The 20,719-nt window shown below is 40.9% G+C and overlaps 1 protein-coding gene and 1 long non-coding RNA gene across 2 annotated transcripts in view; one reads left to right on the top strand and one right to left on the bottom strand.

The window, feature by feature from the left end:
* Positions 1-20,719, bottom strand: part of LOC138649157 (uncharacterized) — a 197,375-nt gene that overhangs the window by 79,099 nt on the left and 97,557 nt on the right. The gene's annotated exons all lie outside the window — the stretch shown is intronic.
* The window catches only part of LOC138649155 (mucin-2-like), a 134,053-nt gene that overhangs the window by 45,479 nt on the left and 67,855 nt on the right, over positions 1-20,719 (top strand). The window contains exons 11-22 of the mRNA XM_069739322.1: positions 93-162; positions 1,112-1,249; positions 2,989-3,153; positions 5,294-5,388; positions 6,185-6,311; positions 6,476-6,731; positions 7,668-7,714; positions 10,035-10,135; positions 16,868-17,019; positions 17,215-17,353; positions 18,094-18,204; positions 18,304-18,483. Of these exons, the coding sequence (XP_069595423.1) occupies positions 93-162; positions 1,112-1,249; positions 2,989-3,153; positions 5,294-5,388; positions 6,185-6,311; positions 6,476-6,731; positions 7,668-7,714; positions 10,035-10,135; positions 16,868-17,019; positions 17,215-17,353; positions 18,094-18,204; positions 18,304-18,483 (1,581 nt within the window). The remainder of the gene's footprint in view (positions 1-92; positions 163-1,111; positions 1,250-2,988; positions 3,154-5,293; positions 5,389-6,184; positions 6,312-6,475; positions 6,732-7,667; positions 7,715-10,034; positions 10,136-16,867; positions 17,020-17,214; positions 17,354-18,093; positions 18,205-18,303; positions 18,484-20,719) is intronic.

Genomic DNA, 20,719 nt, shown 5'->3' on the forward strand with positions numbered 1-20,719 from the left:
TAAAAGTTTCTGCAATTTAGAATATTCTTTAGATTACAATAGAAACAAATATTTGTGTTTAGTCCACCAAACTAACTCCTTAATTTATGTAGGTGGTGAAGATCAACACAGGCGGAACAGTTACACTGAATGATCTAAAGGTTACACTGCCTTATGTCACAGGTAGAGTGTCCAAAATCCGATATGTACATGTATGTATATTACAGCAGATACAATAAGTAGTGCGCAATGCCTGAAAAATACTCACAGTTCTGTAGAATGTGCCTAAAAGTTTGTAGAAGTGCTAAAATGACACTATGGAAATGACATAGGGATTCCAAAACCAGCAAAATACTCCCTATGTCATGCTGAGCCTCCTCAAGTCATTTTCTTTGCATAAGATATGGTATCAGATACATCAGACATATGTTTTTATGATTCCTTAAAAAAATTGAAAAGTGGCTTGGGAGAAAGAAATGACTAGACTGATGGCATCATTAATAACCTACGTTATGCATAAAGAAAACTAGAAAAATGTGGGCGCTCTACATTGCTGGTATCATATCTACAGTAAAGGTCCAGTATGCGGTATAAGGATGTCAAAGTGGTTTTATTCTCGATGCGTTTCGAAGTTAACAAACGTCTTCAGGAGAAACTCGAGAGTCTCCTGAAGAAGTTTGTTATCTAGGAACTTGTTGAGAATAAAACTGCGTTGACACCCTTATACCGCATACTGGAATTGTGTTTTTGATACAAAATCAGCAGCGCAGATCACCTACATATTCCACAATTTTAATGCTACGTTTGATCTACCAACCTGACAAGGCTGATGTTGGCCAAACCATCATTCAGCCGGCAACTATCTCAACCGTCTTGGCCATACACATGTGCACTCACTCAGTTGGGCGCTCTTGTGTTCTCTATGAATCCGGGAAACAGATGGATCGACACTTCAAAATTTGACATGCAAGATGTACTTAACTCCCCCAGTAATTATTTTTCCGGGGCCCCCAAAATACGATATTAGACTGTAGGCTGTCATTATTGGGGGGTTTGACTGAAATTAGACTAATTTGCATGGGAGAGTTTTGCAATTTCACGGGAGTTATGCAGATTTTTGTTTCCTTCACAGCCAACTTTTCAATACTGCAACCATCTGTACACTATATCATTGTTCAAACTGCACATGGCCTCCAAATGCAAATTCAACTATTACCCAAAATGCAGCTGTACATCAGTATGGAGAAATCTTCCAAAGAACAACTACAAGGTCAGTTACATTTTAGGCAAAATGAACACGTGACCAAATGGATTTCCTTTATGGTTAATGACATTTTAAACACTGCAGCTGAATACTTATAGAATTACAGTATATGTTACACATATTTAAACAGTAATCGCTCCATATAATCATATTATACAACACTGTGTATTTACAATTGCTCATTTTGCCTTTCTACCCAGTTAATTCTTCTCTTTTCCATTAGGTCTATGATATCACATGATTAAAAACTGACCAGCAGAATCCTTCTAAGCTCTATGTAGTATTACAAAATCAATTTTTCTTCCATAAGTCATCACTGCAGAAATCCCTGGCAAGGGAGAGGTGGAAGCAGCTGGGTCAGATGATGAAGAGGGGAATGACTCATGCAGGAAAAAGAGACTTCCTTTTTCTTTTACATAGAGCAGAGAAAAGAGAAGAATTAACTGGGTAGAAAGGCAAAATGAGGAATTGCAAGCGCTACAGTATATCATATGATGACTGCAGTACACTAAAAAAATAAAAACTTTGATGGCAGTGGTTCTTTAATGCAATCTTGAATATTTTCAGTTTTTTGTCATATTATTATTATTATTTATTGTTATAGCGCCATTTATTCCATGGCGCTTTACATGTAAGGAGGGGTATACATAATAAAAACAAGTACAATAATCTTAAACAATGCAAGTCACAACTGGTACATGAGGAGAGAGGACCCTGCCCGCGAGGGGTCACAATCTACAAGGGATGGGTGAGAATACAGTAGGTGAGGATAGAGCTGGTCATGCAGCGGTTTGATCGATCGGTGGTTACTGCAGGTTGTAGGCTTGTCGGAAGAGGTGGGTCATATTCCGTGATTCGAATTTTATGTAACTTATTTGTGGTGCAAAAATATATATACACCATAAAAGAAAACCCCCAACAGATTTTAATAGACCTATAGAAAGGGACAAATTTCAGGTTGATACTATCACTCATTCTCATGAGCAATGTCTACATTTGGAGATGAACATCCTTTTACTTGTCAGTGCAATAGCAGGGTGGCAGCAGCGGCCCATGGGTGCTCTGAGACCCTTCTATATTAGGTAGAAAATGAAGTGTTGTGTCCCTTGGTTCCGTAAAAGTGGCTACAGGAGCACTAGGATGGTGCCAACATTTTTCTACGCCCCATGTGCTGCAATAAAAGGCTTGGTCATTCATTTCTTATTTTTTATATTTTTCTTAATTTTTGTCCAGCTAGAGAAAAAGACTCTTTAATGTGTGTAAAGATCAAAAAATTGCAACTTATTCATTAATTAAGAAATTTGACCTGATATTAAAATATGAGCGCTAGTCCCAATGTCTGGTACCTTCACTTGCAGCTTTGTTTCAGCACAGAGGAAAGCTTCATTCTTCTCCCAGCCTTGAGGCCATGAAGGATGCTGGCTATCTGGCTAATTACAGTAGCCAACCCAGGTGAAGGAAGTTGGCAAAGCTATTGCCAACACCCTTCATTCGTGACACTAAAGTACTGACAATTGGCAGCCTTATGGATGATTACTTATTGATGAGCACAAAGTTTAATAAAATGTATTGTCATTTGTAGCAAAATAATTCACTAATCACTGCAGAAGCACAAGATTGAATTTTCACCTATTATTACAGATACCTTTATTTAATCTATTTACACAATATCAATAGCAATGTCACGTGATAGTAATAAGCATAAGGATATTGACCATGACAATTTTTTTCCATTTGTGATAAAGGTCTTTGTGGGAATTTCAATACTAAGGAAGGAGATGACTTTACAACATCTGGAGGTCTTGTTGAAGCCACAGCCTCAGTCTTTGCCAATACATGGAAGTCCATGGCCAATTGTCATGACATTTTGGACTGGTTGGATGATCCATGCAGTGCTAGCATTGAGAACAGTAAGAAGAAATGTTTTTCTTTAAAGGGAACCTGTAATGTCCAAAAACGCTAAAGCCTGCAGATATAGTGGTAATCTGCAGGTAAGTAGCTTTTACACCTTGGTCAGCCGGCTTACTAGAACAGCGACTACAGGGAAAAAAATGAAGTTCTGTTTTCCGCTTGCATCCAGTCATTGAGACAGTGCTAGAGGCTATACAGCCACTGCCCATTATACAGTGAAAGTGCTGTAATCACTCCCCTGCACATTGATTGACATCCAGCCCTTCAGTATATAGGTATATTCAGAATGTCAATCAAAGGGCTGGGGAGCTGCACTCGCTATATAGAAAGCGAGAACTGCAATCGCTTCCTGCACTTGCCGATGATTGGAAGCAAGCGGCTGCAGTGAGGAAATAACTTCATTTTCTCCCTGTATCTGTTGGTTCAGTAAGCCGGCTATTAAAGGGACTCTGTCACCTGACTTTGAAGGGAACAATCTTCAGCCATAGGGACGGGGTTTTCGGGGGTTTTGATTCACCCTTTCCTTACCCGCTGGCTGCATGCTGGCTGTAATATTGGATTGAAGTTCATTCTCTGTCCTCCATAGTACACGCCTGCACAAGGCAAGATTGCCTTGCGCAGGCGTGTACTATGGAGGTCAGAGAATGAACTTCAATCCAATATTGCAGCCAGCGGGTAAGGAAAGGGTGAATCAAACACCCAAAAACCCCGCCCCTATGGCTGAAGATTGTTCCCTCTAAATTCAGGTGACAGTGTCCCTTTAAGAATTTAAATGGTATTTACCTGCAGATTATATACATCTGCAAATAGCATTTCTGGAATGACACATCCCCTTTAATAAAAGCTCATTTTGCTACCATTACACGTGATGATACACGGGAGAGAATTAATTGAAATAACTGTCAAAGAATCTGTGATGATGATGAGACCGGTTTTACGTACAGGATAGTTGCAGGCCTAGGTTTACAAAGATCATTAAAAAGATCTCTGTACTGTTCATTCATATAGATGAACATTTTAATTAGATTGGTACATATGAGATGGAACAGAAGCTGTTATCAAAAATAGCATCTTGGGGGTTAAGTCTGCTGGAGATGCGCTGACACTGCACTGATTGGACAGTGACAGAGCTGCTCAGTTTCACGCCCCTTTGACACAGGACCATTTCGACAGCCCACCTGGGCCACAAAACTGGGCAACAAAGCAAACAAGTTTATGAGCAGAGCTTTGAATATGAGAAACTGTTGGTGAAAAAATACTCTGCAGTGGTCAGGATAAGTCGTTATAGCGATCTGTGCAGGACGGAGAACAAACAGAAAGAAAACAAATACAGTCAAAGAAGACATGACCTGTGAGTTTCTGGTTTTAATATTTGTACTGTATATTTCCTGTGACTCCTTTTCAACAACAATAATAATCTGCAGAGTGCCTATGTAAACCTGATATTTGCACACTAGATAGTCAGTCACTTTGTGGTGGTAATATTGATAATGATTAAACTTACAGGCCTATAGTTTCCAGGCTCACTTTTTGACCACTTTTTGAATAGTGGGACTACTTTTGTTATTAGCCAGTCTCTATCATTATAGAATTATGAGAATAACTGAGTTGTTAGATTTACCAATGCAGCACAGCTGAGGAAGCTAACCATGGCCACACCAGGCTATGAATATACAATGTCCATAGACAGTGAGCTGCTTATCACAGGAGGGGGCGTGTCAGACCAGTAGGTACAAGCTGGCTGCTGTGTCACAGCAATGATAAGCACCCGGTGCTAAAACAATCATTGCAAGCGAACAAAACCAGGAGCTTGATGAGAGAGGCATCCCTGAATTCTGTGTTTTAACTCCTATCTCATGCTGTCTTACATGGCACAAACCTGGTGACAAATTCCTTTTAAATCTCCATTTATTTATGCATTTAATGAAGATTTTTCCATAATTTTTTACCTTCTTTGGCAATGGTTCTTTTCATCATAATTCGTATATTCTTTTTATTCCAAATGCTCTTTATCTGGTCTATTTACTAAAGTTAGACCTCATAGTGCCCCATCCCCCTCTTTCCCTCTTTTGGGTTCTACACTAATTTACCTGCTTGAAGCGATTATTGATTTCAATGCTTTACTTATTTTCCTTTTAGAAAATTATGCAGAATACTGGTGTTCTAAGTTGGAAAACACGGAGTCTCCTTTCGCCAAGTGTCATTCCATGATAAACCCTACTGAATATGTAAAGGTTGGTATTAATGCTGTTACCATCTATCACTATCAGTATATACTGCATACAAGTCTGGTTTAGTAAATACATGGCTTCTCCTAAAATACTAGTTCTAAATCTTTTTTTTTTATTTTGAACTCTATGTTACGACATTCTTTTATTATTCTCTTGTAGTGATGAGCGAGCGTGCTGGGATAAGGTGTTATCTGATCATGCTCGGGTCCTAACCGAGCGTCTTCGGCGTGTTTGAAAAATATGTTCGAGTCCCTGCGGCTGCATGTCTCATGACTCTTGAACAGCAGCAACACGTGCAGGGAATGCCTGTTTGTTAGGCAATTCCTGATGTGTTGCGGCTGTCGAACCTCCGCTAGACATGCAGCCGTGGGGACTCAAACATATTTTTAGAGCACGCCGAAGACGCTCGGTTAGCAAACGAGCATGGATAACGCCTTACCCGAGCATGTTAGCTCATCACTATTAACTTGAAAATGGATGAATAAACTGACAACTGGGTGTTACCATTGGTATTTTTAATAGGGTCTATACTGGATTGAGCACAGATCCTTTACAGGAAGGTGATAGTATTAACCAGTTGTCAATTTATTTTCAGTAGGAATTCCAGAGGTAAGGCACAGGGGTAAAAAAAAAGGTGTTTCAGAATGGTTATAACATGGGAATGCAAGTACTAAAACAGACATGTCATAAAGACTTTTATTACATGTATATGATAAGATGGATGGCCCTCTAATACAGGAGAAAGAAAAAAGAAAGTTTGAGAGTTGTAATAAATGTTTTTCATATTTTTCAACCCCAGAGGTGTCGTTATGACTCGTGTAACTGTAAGGACAGCGAGCCCTGTATGTGTGCTGCTCTCTCCTCCTACGTCACGGCCTGCGCTGTTAAAGGGATCATTCTATGGGGATGGAAAAGCGGAATCTGTGGTAAGAGCAAATCAATACTAAGTATTGCCTGTAGATTCCATTACTTTTCTTATTAAATTTACTCCTCTCAATTTTGTTGATTTTTTTATTATCATCATATCTGTAAAATTCATCTTAAAAAAGTCAATGAAAAGAATCTTCTGTTCTCCTTTTATCCACCACAGACAAATATATGACACCCTGCCCTTCCAATCAGATCTACCTATATAATTTGACCACCTACCAGCCGACCTGTCGATCTCTGGCAGCAGGGGACAAGGTTTTCGCCAGTGTGTTCACACCAATAGACGGATGTGGGTGTCCAGAGGGGCAGTATCTGAATGAGAAGGATCAATGTGTCCACATATCAAAATGTTCCTGCTATCATCATGACACCTACCTGAAACCTCAGAAGATATTTGTCACAGAGAACCGGCATTGGTATGTGTAGGACAAGAATAAAGTTTTGCAGTTGAGACTTTTTGAATTTATACTTTATGCATTATACTATATTATTATCATATAATACTTAAATGGTTTGGATTATTAAACATATACAATTATGAACTAGAAAAATATTATGCTTCCGTTATTATTTTACAAAAGTATTCAGTACCATATATTGAGGGCATCAGATGCCTCAAAATGGTAGCTGAGCCTTAAAGTGATCAGTTGCCAGGTTTTTACTAACTATTTTGACAGCAGCATAATGTAGAGACAGAGACCCTGATTCTCTCATTGTGTCACTTACTGGGCTACTTGCTGTAGCTTTGATAAAATAAGCATTTTATCAACACGAAATTATTTAAGTAGTAAATTGCTGTCATCTAGTCCTCCATATTCATGACAACTGTATAACCCCGCCCCCACCACTGATTGGAAGCTCTCTGCCTATGCACATTGTAAGCAGAAAGCTGCCAATCAGTGATGTGGGCGGGGTTATACAGAGCTCAGCATTCAGAGAACTGCTAGATCTGCAGCAGAGAAAACTGTGATAAGGTACACTTTGGAATGTTCTTTTTTGCTGAAAATTATTTTTTCCTAAGATTTGATTAACTGATCATTAAATTATTAAATCAAGTCACCAGATTTCTAAGCTTGAGTACTACATGATTTAGATTTCTTTTATTTAGATAAACATTAAAAAAAACATAGTAAGTGTCAGGGGTGAGATGGCTGCTGTACCTCAATGTTTTTAAATAATGAAACAAGAATTTAGGCTTGGGCGCATTGGTAATTAGGAAATCCATTTATTTCAGACTTACTAATGTCATGTAAAAATCAACATTGTGCAAATTGTATTGTGATATATTTATCACTTTAAAAATGTTAGGATAGGGAACAGGATACATATAATTACTTCTCTCTTTCTAATAGCATCTGCCAAAATGGGAATCTTGTCTGCGCTGATCAAGTCAATAAAAGTAAGAAAAATAGAATTCATACTTCAAATTTACATTTTTTCTTTTTCAATGTCTGCATCACTATGAGCCCGGCTTTTACTTTAAGGTGATAACAATTCTTTGTTTAAAATTTCAAAAGCCAAAGTTGAAATCATCAGAAGACTCAGACACAACACAATGGATTTTTTTTAGCAAGTTATGAACTGTATCTCTTACAGTAAACTACTTTAAGGTTATGGACACCTTTGTCTTGAAAATACATATATGATAATGGTTAACTTTATAGAAAAAAATCACGTTTCAGTCTGAAATCTTCATTTCTTCAATAATTTTTTAACCCTCTGATTCGCAGTTTACAGCAAGTTACATATTTTTCTCTTGTGTGAGTGTCCTACCCAATAATATAGGCTATATGCGAGGTCTTTGTGTGTATAGGTTACTGCTTCACTATCTCATGTGTCAGTACAGCTCCAATTCTGTTCTTAATTTCTCTTTGCCTGCTTTTTTCCCCTTACATTCCTTTTCTCTGTCCTCCCTGAGACTGTACATGCTTTCTCCCCTCTCCAAACTGTGGAGATCTGTGCACAACCCTCTCGCCACATCACCAATGTCTCACATTGAGAGAGAGGAGGGGGTGAGGAAAAAGAGACATCAGAACCAAGAGCAGCAGCTGTAATGGATTTATATCTGTTTTACAAAAGCACTAAGCTAGATAAAGTACTTATAAAAAAGTATGCTGTATGCTGTAGATAAAAGTATGCTGTCTTGCCCTTTAATCTGTAAATCTAGAAGTGGGATACACAGAGAACATTAGGATGATACCCTATGGAGGGAGAGAAGGAGAGTGCTGGTTACGCTCACCCGGTGGAGTTCTGACAGGCAAAACTCCTATGTAAGCATGAAGAAAAATATCTGCAGCTGCCCCTTGACTGGTGGATAAATCCTCCAGGAGATACTGGATCCAGTTGATGAACACGTAGGTGGGCTTTACCTTTAAAGCTCAGTTTTATATTCCTGATGACTATAATTGTCAACCATATTAGCTCTCATAGGGTACCGCTCCGGCGGTGAGCCCGCATCAAAGCCGGGACATGTCAGCTGTTTTGAACAGCTGACATGTGCCCGTAATAGCGGCGGGTGAATCGCGATTAACTAGTTAAATGCCGCTGTCAAATGCTGGCAGTGGCATTTAACCGGAGCTTCTGACCGCGCAGCCGGAAATGCGCGCATCGCCGACCCCCGTCACATGATCGGGGGTCAGCGATGCGTCAGCATAGTAACCATAGAGGTCCTTGAGACCTCTATGGTTACTGATGCCGGCCTGCTGTGAGCGCCCCCTGTGGTCGGCGCTCATAGCAAGCCTGCAATTCAGCTACATAGCAGCGATCAGATGATCGCTGCTATGTAGCTGAGCCGATCCAGTTGTGCCAGCTTCTAGCCTCCCATGGAGGCTATTGAAGCATGGCAAAAGTAAAAAAAAAAAGGTTAAAAAAATATGAAATAAATAAAAAAGTTTAAATCTCCCCCCTTTCGCCCCATTCAAAATAAAACAATATAAAAAAATCAAACCTACACATATTTGGTATCGCCACGTTCAGAATCTCCCGATCTATCAATAAAAAAAAAGATTGACCTCATCGCTAAACAGCGTAGTGAGAAAAAAATTTGTAACGCCAGAATTACATTTTTTTGGTCGCCATTGCATTAAAATGTAATAACGGGCGATCAAAGAACGTATCTGCACTAAAATCATACCAATAAAACGTCAGCTCGGCACGCAAAAAATAAGCCATCACCCGACCCCAGATCATGAAAAATGGAGACAGTACGGGTAACGGAAAACTGTACAATTTTTTTTTTTTTAACAAAGTTTGGAATTTTTTTTACCACTTAGATAAAATGTAACCTAGTCATGTTAGGTGTCTGTGAACTCGTACTGACCTGGAGAATCATAATGATTGGTCAGTTTTAGCATTTAGTGAACCAAGCAAAAAAGCCAAACAAAAAACAAGTGTGGGATTGCACTTTTTTTACAATTTCACCGCATTTGGAATTTTTTTCTCGTTTTCTAGTACACGACATGCCTAAACCAATCATGTCATTCAAAAGTGCAACTTATCCAACAAAAAAAACAAGCCATCACATGGCCATATTGATAGAAAAATAAAAAAGTTATGGCTCTGGGAAGGAGGGGAGCAAGAAACGAGAACGCAAAAACGGAAAAGGGCAAGGTCTTGAAGGGGTTAATACAAAAAATGAAAAATGTGTCATTTACTTTGTACTAGATTGGGCAAAATAGAATTGATTATCATATTTATTCCTAATATTCCCCTATTTATAGCTTGCTCTGGAGGAAAAGTTTACTTTGACTGTAACAAGAGTCAGACCCTGCTTCGAGGAGCCCCTGTTCGTAAAAGTTGCAAGACACTGAGCATTGACTACGTAAGCTAAGATTGTACCTACAAAAATGTTCAGAATTAAAGAAAAATAGGAATAATAAATGTATTATTTATATATTTTTTTAAAATTCTCAAATAATATACTAGTCTAGAATTAATCTCTGAAATCTAGTTATAGTCTTTGGTTTAGGAAAAAAATGAGCCCTATAGCGAGGATCAAGATGGGAATTCTATTACAATGCACGAGTCAGTTCGTTTGCTTGTTTCCTCTCCACATCTTTTGAACAAAGATCCATGGATCCATTTCCAGTTCCATTAATGCTAATATTAAAATCCTTCTGATGTGTTTCAGTTGCACGTTTTTGAGTATTATAGAGTATTATTGGTCTACACCCGTTGTATTATTTTTCAGATCATATAATTGGTGGTTTCCATCACTTCATACTCTGATGAGCAAAAGAGTAACAATGTTTTGAACTTTTGAGTTTCAGGCTCCATATCTCACCATTCACTACTGCTTTGAATGTAAGGCTACCATCATTTGATAGACAATCATCTTGGCAATCACATACATAAAATTGACTCACAACTATTTAGCATACTAGAAATAGGCTATCGCATCAGAAGTGCGGTGAATTTAACATCTGTGTATGCTTAGTGATGCTGACAGGAGCAGTGGACATGTCTCACGCACCACGGAAAACTGGGTAAGCTTATTGACTCGAGTATAAGTCGGGTATGCATTGTCCCCTTCATCCCTGTTCTGGTATGTGTGGCTCCTCCTTTCCTGGTATGTGGCTCCCCCTGTCCTGGTATGTGGCACCCCTGTCTTCGTATGTGGCTCCCCCTATCCTGTCCTGGTATGTGGCTCCCCCTGTCCTGTCCTGATATGTGGCTCCCCCTGTCCTGGTATATGGCTCCCCCTGTCCTGTCCTGGTATGTGGCTCCCCCTGTCCCGGTATCTGGGTCCCCTGTTCTGTCCTGGTATGTGGCTCCCCTGTCCTGTACTGGTATATGGCTCCCCTGTCCTGGTATGTGGCTCCCCCTGTCCCGGTATGTGGCTCCCCCTGTCCTGTCCTGGTATGTGGCTCCCCCTGTCCTGGTATATAACTCCACCTGTCCTGGTATGCGGATCCCCCTGTCCTGGTATGTGGCTCCCCTGTCCTGTCCTGGTATGTGGCTCCCCTGTCCTGTCCTGGTATGTGGCTCCCCTGTCCTGTCCTGGTATGTGGCTCCCCTGTCCTGTCCTGGTATGTGGCTTCCCCTGTCCTGGTATGTGGCTCCCCCTGTCCCGGTATGTGGATCCCCCTGTTCTGGTATGTGGCTCCCCCTGTCCTGTCCTGTTATGTAACATAGTAACATAGTTAGTAAGGCCGAAAAAAGACATTTGTCCATCCAGTTCAGCCTATATTCCATCATAATAAATACCCAGATCTACGTCCTTCTACAGAACCTAATAATTGTATGATACAATATTGTTCTGCTCCAGGAAGACATCCAGGCCTCTCTTGAACCCCTCGACTGAGTTCGCCATCACCACCTCCTCAGGCAAGCAATTCCAGATTCTCACTGCCCTAACAGTAAAGAATCCTCTTCTATGTTGGTGGAAAAACCTTCTCTCCTCCAGACGCAAAGAATGCCCCCTTGTGCCCGTCACCTTCCTTGGTATAAACAGATCCTCAGCGAGATATTTGTATTGTCCCCTTATATACTTATACATGGTTATTAGATCGCCCCTCAGTCGTCTTTTTTCTAGACTAAATAATCCTAATTTCGCTAATCTATCTGGGTATTGTAGTTCTCCCATCCCCTTTATTAATTTTGTTGCCCTCCTTTGTACTCTCTCTAGTTCCATTATATCCTTCCTGAGCACCGGTGCCCAAAACTGGACACAGTACTCCATGTGCGGTCTAACTAGGGATTTGTACAGAGGCAGTATAATGCTCTCATCATGTGTATCCAGACCTCTTTTAATGCACCCCATGATCCTGTTTGCCTTGGCAGCTGCTGCCTGGCACTGGCTGCTCCAGGTAAGTTTATTATTAACTAGGATCCCCAAGTCCTTCTCCCTGTCAGATTTACCCAGTGGTTTCCCGTTCAGTGTGTAATGGTGATATTGATTCCCTCTTCCCATGTGTATAACCTTACATTTATCATTGTTAAACCTCATCTGCCACCTTTCAGCCCAAGTTTCCAACTTATCCAGATCCATCTGTAGCAGAATACTATCTTCTCTTGTATTAACTGCTTTACATAGTTTTGTATCATCTGCAAATATCGATATTTTACTGTGTAGACCTTCTACCAGATCATTAATGAATATGTTGAAGAGAACAGGTCCCAATACTGACCCCTGCGGTACCCCACTGGTCACAGCGACCCAGTTAGAGACTATACCATTTATTACCACCCTCTGCTTTCTATCACTAAGCCAGTTACTAACCCATTTACACACATTTTTCCCCAGACCAAGCATTCTCATTTTGTGTACCAACCTCTTGTGCGGCACGGTATCAAACGCTTTGGAAAAATCGAGATATACCACGTCCAATGACTCACCGTGGTCCAGTCTATAGCTTACCTCTTCATAAAAACTGATTAGATTGGTTTGACAGGAGCGATTTCTCATAAACCCATGCTGATATGGAGTTAAACAGTTATTCTCATTGAGATAATCCAGAATAACATCCCTCAGAAACCCTTCAAATATTTTACCAACAATAGAGGTTAGACTTACTGGCCTATAATTTCCAGGTTCACTTTTAGAGCCCTTTTTGAATATTGGCACCACATTTGCTATGCGCCAGTCCTGCGGAACAGACCCTGTCGCTATAGAGTCACTAAAAATAAGAAATAATGGTTTATCTATTACATTACTTAGTTCTCTTAGTACTCGTGGGTGTATGCCATCCGGACCCGGAGATTTATCTATTTTAATCTTATTTAGCCGGTTTCGCACCTCTTCTTGGGTTAGATTGGTGACCCTTAATATAGGGTTTTCATTGTTTCTTGGGATTTCACCTAGCATTTCATTTTCCACCGTGAATACCGTGGAGAAGAAGGTGTTTAATATGTTAGCTTTTTCCTCGTCATCTACAACCATTCTTTCCTCACTATTTTTTAAGGGGCCTACATTTTCAGTTTTTATTCTTTTACTATTGATATAGTTGAAGAACAGTTTGGGATTAGTTTTACTCTCCTTAGCAATGTGCTTCTCTGTTTCCTTTTTGGCAGCTTTAATTAGTTTTTTAGATAAAGTATTTTTCTCCCTATAGTTTTTTAGAGCTTCAATGGTGCCATCCTGCTTTAGTAGTGCAAATGCTTTCTTTTTACTGTTAATTGCCTGTCTTACTTCTTTGTTTAGCCACATTGGGTTTTTCCTATTTCTAGTCCTTTTATTCCCACAAGGTATAAACCGCTTACACTGCCTATTTAGGATGTTCTTAAACATTTCCCATTTATTATCTGTATTCTCATTTCTGAGGATATTGTCCCAGTCTACCAGATTAAGGGCATCTCTAAGCTGTTCAAACTTTGCCTTCCTAAAGTTCAATGTTTTTGTGACTCCCTGACAAGTCCCCCTAGTGAAAGACAGGTGAAACTGCACAATATTGTGGTCGCTATTTCCTAAATGCCCAACCACCTGCAGATTTGTTATTCTGTCAGGTCTATTAGATAGTATTAGGTCTAAAAGTGCTGCTCCTCTGGTTGGATTCTGCACCAATTGTGAAAGATAATTTTTCTTGGTTATTAGCAGAAACCTGTTGCCTTTATGGGTTTCACAGGTTTCTGTTTCCCAGTTAATATCCGGGTAGTTAAAGTCCCCCATAACCAGGACCTCATTATGGGTTGCAGCTTCATCTATCTGCTTTAGAAGTAGACTTTCCATGCTTTCTGTTATATTTGGGGGTTTGTAACAGACCCCAATGAGAATTTTGTTACCATTTTTCCCTCCATGAATTTCAACCCATATGGACTCGACATCCTCATTCCCTTCGCTAATATCCTCCCTTAAAGTGGACTTTAGACAAGACTTTACATAGAGACAAACCCCTCCTCCTCTCCGATTTTTACGATCCTTCCTAAACAGACTGTAACCCTGTAAGTTAACTGCCCAGTCATAGCTTTCATCTAACCATGTCTCGGTTATTCCCACTATGTCAAAGTTACCTGTAGATATTTCTGCTTCTAGTTCTTCCATCTTGTTTGTCAGGCTTCTGGCGTTTGCGAGCATGCAGTTTAGAGGATTTTGTTTTGTTCCAATCTCCTCACTGTGGATTGTTTTAGAAATGTTCTTACCTCCCTTCTGAGTATGTTTTCCTGGGTCGTCTTTGTTCGAGTCTAATGTTTTTCTTCCCGTCCCCTCTTCTTCTAGTTTAACGCCCTCCTGATGAGTGTAGCGAGTCTTCTGGCGAATGTGTGTTTCCCAGGTTTGTTGAGGTGTAGTCCGTCTCTGGCGAGGAGTCCATCATACCAGTAATTCACACTTTCAGTGGCTCCCCTTGTCCTGGTATGTGGCTCCCCCTGTCCTGTCATGTGGTTCCCCCTGTCCTGTCCTGTTATGTGGCTCCCCCTGTCCTGGTATGTGGCTCCCCTTGTCCTGGTATGTGGCTCCCCCTGCCCTGGCATGTGCCTCCCCCTTTCCTGTCCTGGTATGTGAGTATTTGGCTCCTCCTGTCCTGGTATTTGGCTCCCCGTGTCCTGATATGTGGCTCCCCCTGTCTTGTTATGTGGCTCCCACTGTCCTGTCCTGGTATGTGGCTCCCCTGTCCTGTCCTGGTATGTGGCTTCCTCTATCCTAGTATGTGGCTCTCCCTCTCCCAGTATGTGGCTCCCCCTGTCCTGTTATGTGGCTACCCATGTCCTGTCCTGGTATGTGGCTCTCCCTGTTGTATGTGCATTGCTCCCCCGGTGCTGCATTGCTCAGCTCCCCTGGTCCATATTTCTCAGCTCTGCAGGTCCAGCATTGCTCAGCTCCCCCAGTCCACATGTGTCAGCTCCCCCAAGCCATGGTTGTATGCATGGTTCATATTGCCTGCCTCCCCATCATACTCACCCTCCTCGCACCTGCATCTCTGTTGTCCAGGCGCCAGCGGATCTCCTCTCCTCTGCTCAGCAGTCACGTGGTACCGCTCATTAAGGTAATGAATATGCACTCCACGACTATGGGAGGAGAGCCGCCAGGTCACTGGTTCATATCGAGAAGCAGCCATGAAGACGATTTCCCAAGAAAAGAGAAACAACATCATCCAGCACATCAATAGCCATATCTCGGCCAAGAAAATTGACAAACTGCATCATGTGAGTGCCATGCCAGCAGGAAGAATACGAGATGAATTCTATACATCCAATCAAAAGCCAAGAGGTGGTCGTCCAGGCAAAATACCGGAGTCAATAAGTCGGCTCAACCCAAGGTCTATCAGTTCTGGTGCGAGAAAGCAGTGAAGGTGGCTTGTATACTGCGCAATAGTGAGATCACAGAGGTCCATGCAAACACCGTGCAACACACATTACACAAGTCTGGAATGGGGTGAAGAAACCATAACTTCAATATCGTCATAAAAAGCGCCGGCTCGAGTTTGCAAAAAAGTATGAAAAGTGGACAGTAGAAGTTTGGAAACGGGTGATCTGAAGCAATGAGACGAAAGTCAATAGACTAGGGCCTGATGGGTGTATATGGGTTTGGAAGAAGCAAGGGAAAAAGGGGTTAACAAATATAGAAATTGAAGGAACTGTCAAGTTCAGTGGAAGAAGCCTGATGATATGGGGTTGTTTAACAGCTAAAGTCATTGGATATTTGGCCTGGATTGATGCTTGTCTCAATGCTGATTTATATGTGAGTATCCTACTTGACAAGATACTTCGTACAGTATGTGTATGAAAAGGACAACATACTGTTCCAACAGGACAACAGCCGAAGCATATGTTGAGATGGGTGAAGAAATGGTTTAACCCTGCTGTTCTGTTGGTCAAAAATGACCGACTTTGAACTTCAATATTCTTTAAAATATTCAAGATGCGGCTCTGAAACCCGTGGCCGACCGACCCATCCTCATTTAAGTCAATCAACCACAAGTTTCAGAACCGCATCTTGAACACCCCAAAAAATACCAAAGTTCAAAATAGGTCTCCCCAGACCGAACAGAACAGCAGGGTTAATGACAATGAAGTAGAGGAGCTGGAATGACCGCCACAGTACCCAGACCTCAATCCAATCGAACACTTGTGGGCAAAGTTGAAGAAAGAACTGTATAATACCCAAATGAGTTGACTAGTATGCACCAAACTTGGGTAAGTGTAGAAGAGACCTTGGATCAGATTTTGGTCAAGAAATGCTTGATTCTGATCTAGAACATGGCCAGAAGGATTCAGACAGTATTGAAAGTCAAAGGTAGATTTACCAAATACTAACAAAATAATAAAAAACAGTAACAATGCAGTGATGTGACAAGAATCTGCGTAACTAATCATATGCTAAATAGATGCAAGTCAAATTTATGTATGACATAGCCAAGCTGATTATCTGTAAAATGATGGTAGTCTCATGTGCGAAGTAGTAGCGATGAGATATGGAGCCTGGAAATCAAATGTTCAAAATATAGTCACCCTTTTGCTCGTCAGTATAAATTTTTGACATCCAGTAGAAAGAGATGCAACCAACCAAACATCCATCTTCAAGGACTCCATATCAGCTGAACAATCTGCCTCATTCTTAACCACTGCCAAGAAGCTGAAATGTTTAATAATATAGAATTATATATTTTTTTCAATATAGTTTCAGACAGAGTGCATCTCAGGATGTGTCTGCCCCAATGGACTTTTAGATGATGGAGTCGGAGGCTGTGTTCCTGAAGACAGATGCCCTTGCGTACATAATAAAGACATTTATCCCCACGGAACTCAAGTCGAAGTAGACTGCAAAAGATGGTAACACCATAAATTGTAATAGTTCCTGGTCTTCTGCACTCGTGGTCCTAAAACGCTTATTATGCTAATTGTCTTTGTCTGTCCTATTTATGTAATATTCATAGTTTATTGTTCGATAATTATTAGATTTATAAACATTTATACGAAAAGAAGTTTGGTGATACAATGATTTTCGCTATGTGTATCCTCTTATAGCTTATGTCAGAGAGGAAGGTGGACCTGCACAAATACTGTCTGCTATGGGACTTGTACAATCTATGGAGATGGCCATTATATTACGTTTGACAATAAATTTTATGACTTTGATGGAAATTGCGAATTTGTGGCTGCCCAGGTAATAGACCCACTCTGTGATAATACAAATCATAAATTCTTAACATATTCCATGTTTCACTTTTAACTTTGTTATCCAGATTTAATAAAAATGAGTTCTTTACTTGCTTTTAATAAATTATCTCTTTTATTTGGAAAAAAATAAATGTATTTAGTAGTGGTGGGCTGTAGTAAAAATTTACTCAGAAGGAAAATAGTTTAGAGGGGTCAAGATTCGGTTAAAATATATGTAGAGGACTTGCGGAAATGATGAGGAAGGTATAAACTGGGTTCACACTTGGAAGAAAGATTCTATCTTTTATTTGCAACAAAATCAAAATATGTGCAGCAGTTGCATTGGCTCTCACACTTGTGCATCAAAATTGGCAAAATCAGCAATTAAAATCTTTAACAAAAATTGACCTGCAGCTGATTTTAAGATTTGCTGTGCAGAAAAAATTCTGTTCCATGTGCATTTGGTATGCTTAAATTGCATTAACATGATTAGTAATGTAATCCACCATGAATTTTCCATTTATATTTAAATCTTCATGTAATGGCTAACTCTTTTGGATGTGCCCATTGAGATATTAAAGATAATGAACCGTCTGGGTATCACCATATCAGCATGCAGCTGCTCCAAAGATTAGCTGATCATTTGGTGTCTCTGGGTTCTAAGCCCGAGTGATCACTAGGAAAGCTGTAAATGGTCACTAATTGAATGTATCTCACAATGTACACTACCTTTATAATGGTTTCTAGGACTACTGTGAGGCTGACGGTTCTGGTGGCAGCTTCAGAATCCTCACAGAGAACATCCCATGTGGTACCACTGGAGTCACATGTTCAAAGTCTATGACGGTGTTTCTTGGGGTATGTATGAATTGGATGGTCTTGAGGAAGACATGAATGACTATATAAATACCATTTTACCATAATAAAGCAGTGTCATCTTTACTTGACCTATTGTAGAATACCATGCTCAAATTATCAGAAAAGCATGTATTAACGACTACCCAACTCGAAGGAGAACGCGTAGATTATCTAACCCGTGAAGTGGGAATTTATGTGGTCATTGAGGCGAGTAATGGCATACTTCTGATTTGGGACAAGAAAACCACCTTATTCATAAAGGTGTCACCTGCATATAAGGTAAGATGACCTGTATGTGATAATGGGGTTCAGTCATTGTACTTCTAGAGTACAGTATGAACAAAGCAATAAACACTTCTACTAGGTTTACATTTTACAGAATGTAATACTAACATCCTAAAGCAAGCTATATATATATTGTATATATAAATAATGCCGGGAACAACTAAGATCCTGCGCAGAACCCTCAAACTCCCAGGCCTCTGGTAGAGCTGTATATATACACTGCTCAAAAACAATAAATGGAACACTAAAACACCACATCCTAGATATCTCTGAATGAAATATTCCAGTTGCAAATTTTTGTTCATTGCATAGTGGAATATGTTCAGAACAATAAAACATAACAATTATCAATGTAAATCAAAATGAATATCCCATGGAGGTCTGGATTTGGAATGATACTCAAAATCAAAGTAGAAAATCAAATTACAGGCTGATCCAACTTCAGTGGAAATGCCTCATGACAAGGAAAAGATGCTCTATATTGTGTGTGGCCTCCACATGCTTGTATGATCTCCTTACAACGCCTGGGCATGCTCCTGATGAGGTGGCGGATGGTCTCCTGAGGGACCTCCTCCCAGTCCTGGACTATAGCATCCGCCAACACCTGGACAGTCTGTGGTGCAATGTGACATTGGTGGATGGTGCGAGACATGATGTCCAAGATGTGCTCAATCGGATTCAGGTCTGGGGAATGGGCGAGCCAGTCCATAGCTTCAATGCCTTCATCTTGCAGGAACTGCTGACACACTCCAGCCACATGAGGTCTGGCATTGTCCTGCATTAGGAGGAACCCAGGGCCAACTGCACCAGCATATGGTCTCACAAGGGGTCTGAGGATCTCATCTTGGTACCTAATGGCAGTCAGGCTACCTCTGGCAAGCACATGGAGGGCTGTGCGGCCAGCCAAAGAAATGCCACCCCACACCATTACTGACCCTCTGCCAAAGCGGTCATGCTGAAGGATGTTGCAGGCAGCAGATTGCTCTCCACGGCATCTCCAGACTCTGTCACATCTGTCACATGTGCTCAGTGTGAACCTGCTTTCATCTGTGAAGAGCACAGGGTGGTAGTGGCAAATTTGCCAATCCTGGTGTTCTGTGACAAATGCCAAGCGTCTTGTACGGTGTTGGGCTGTGATCACAAGCCCCATCTGTGGACGTCGGGCCCTCAGACAATCCTCATGGAGTCAGTTTCTAACCATTTGTGCAGACACATGCACATTTGTGGCCTGTTTGAGGTCATTTTGCAGGGCAAAGGCAGTGCTCCTAATGATCATCTTTGCACAAAGGCGGCTGTAGTGGTCCTGCTGCTGGGTTGTTGCCCTCCTACGGCCCCCTCCACGTCTCCTGTGTACTGGCATGTCTCCTGGTAGCGCCTCCAGCCTCTGAACACTACACTGACAGACACAACAAACCTTGCCACAGCTCGCATTGATGTGGCATCCTGGATGAGCTGCACTACCTGAGCCACTTGTGTGGGTTGTAGAGTCCGTCTCATGCTTCCACAAGTGTGAAAGCACAAGCAACATTCAAAAGTGACCAAAACTTGAGCCAGAAAGCATTGGTACTGAGATGTGGTCTGTGGTCCCCACCTGCAGAACCACTCCTTTATTGAGTGTGTCTTGATAATTGCCAATTATTTCCATCTGTTGCCTATTCCATTTGCACAACAGCATGTGAAATTGATTGTCAAACAGTGTTGCTTCCTAAGTGGACAGTTTGATTTCACAGAAGTTTGATTTACTTGGAGTTAGATTCTGTTGTTTAAGTGTTCCCTTTATTTTTTTGAGCATTGTATATGATTGTCAGCCAATTCCCCACAGTTAAGAAGTGGAGAGCTGGCTGATAGTTTGCATAACATCGACAGTGATGCCCCATTGATAGAGCAGAGCAGCGGAGAAAGAACTGCTTTATCGACGTCACAGGAAACAGAAAAATTGCTGGAGGAGCGGTCCGTGTCCTCTCTAAGTTGGAAGAACAGGCAGGTAGATAGCAACTACCTGCCAGTAAGTTCTTAGCCCCATAAGGGAAAAACAAATCACCAGATAATCCTTTTAAATACAGTTCAAAAAATTATTTTTTTGTTGTATATGGAAGAATACATGACTCTCTGAAAAGCAGTGGTCCAAAAATTATACATTTGTGGGGTGCAGTAACAAATTTGGGGTTTGTAAACAGAAAAGCAATGTCTATCCAAAATCTTCAGATATTTGGGATGACCAACAGGTTTG

Source organism: Ranitomeya imitator, chromosome 9 (assembly GCF_032444005.1).
Source record: "Ranitomeya imitator isolate aRanImi1 chromosome 9, aRanImi1.pri, whole genome shotgun sequence".
Taxonomy (NCBI): Eukaryota; Metazoa; Chordata; class Amphibia; order Anura; family Dendrobatidae; genus Ranitomeya; species Ranitomeya imitator.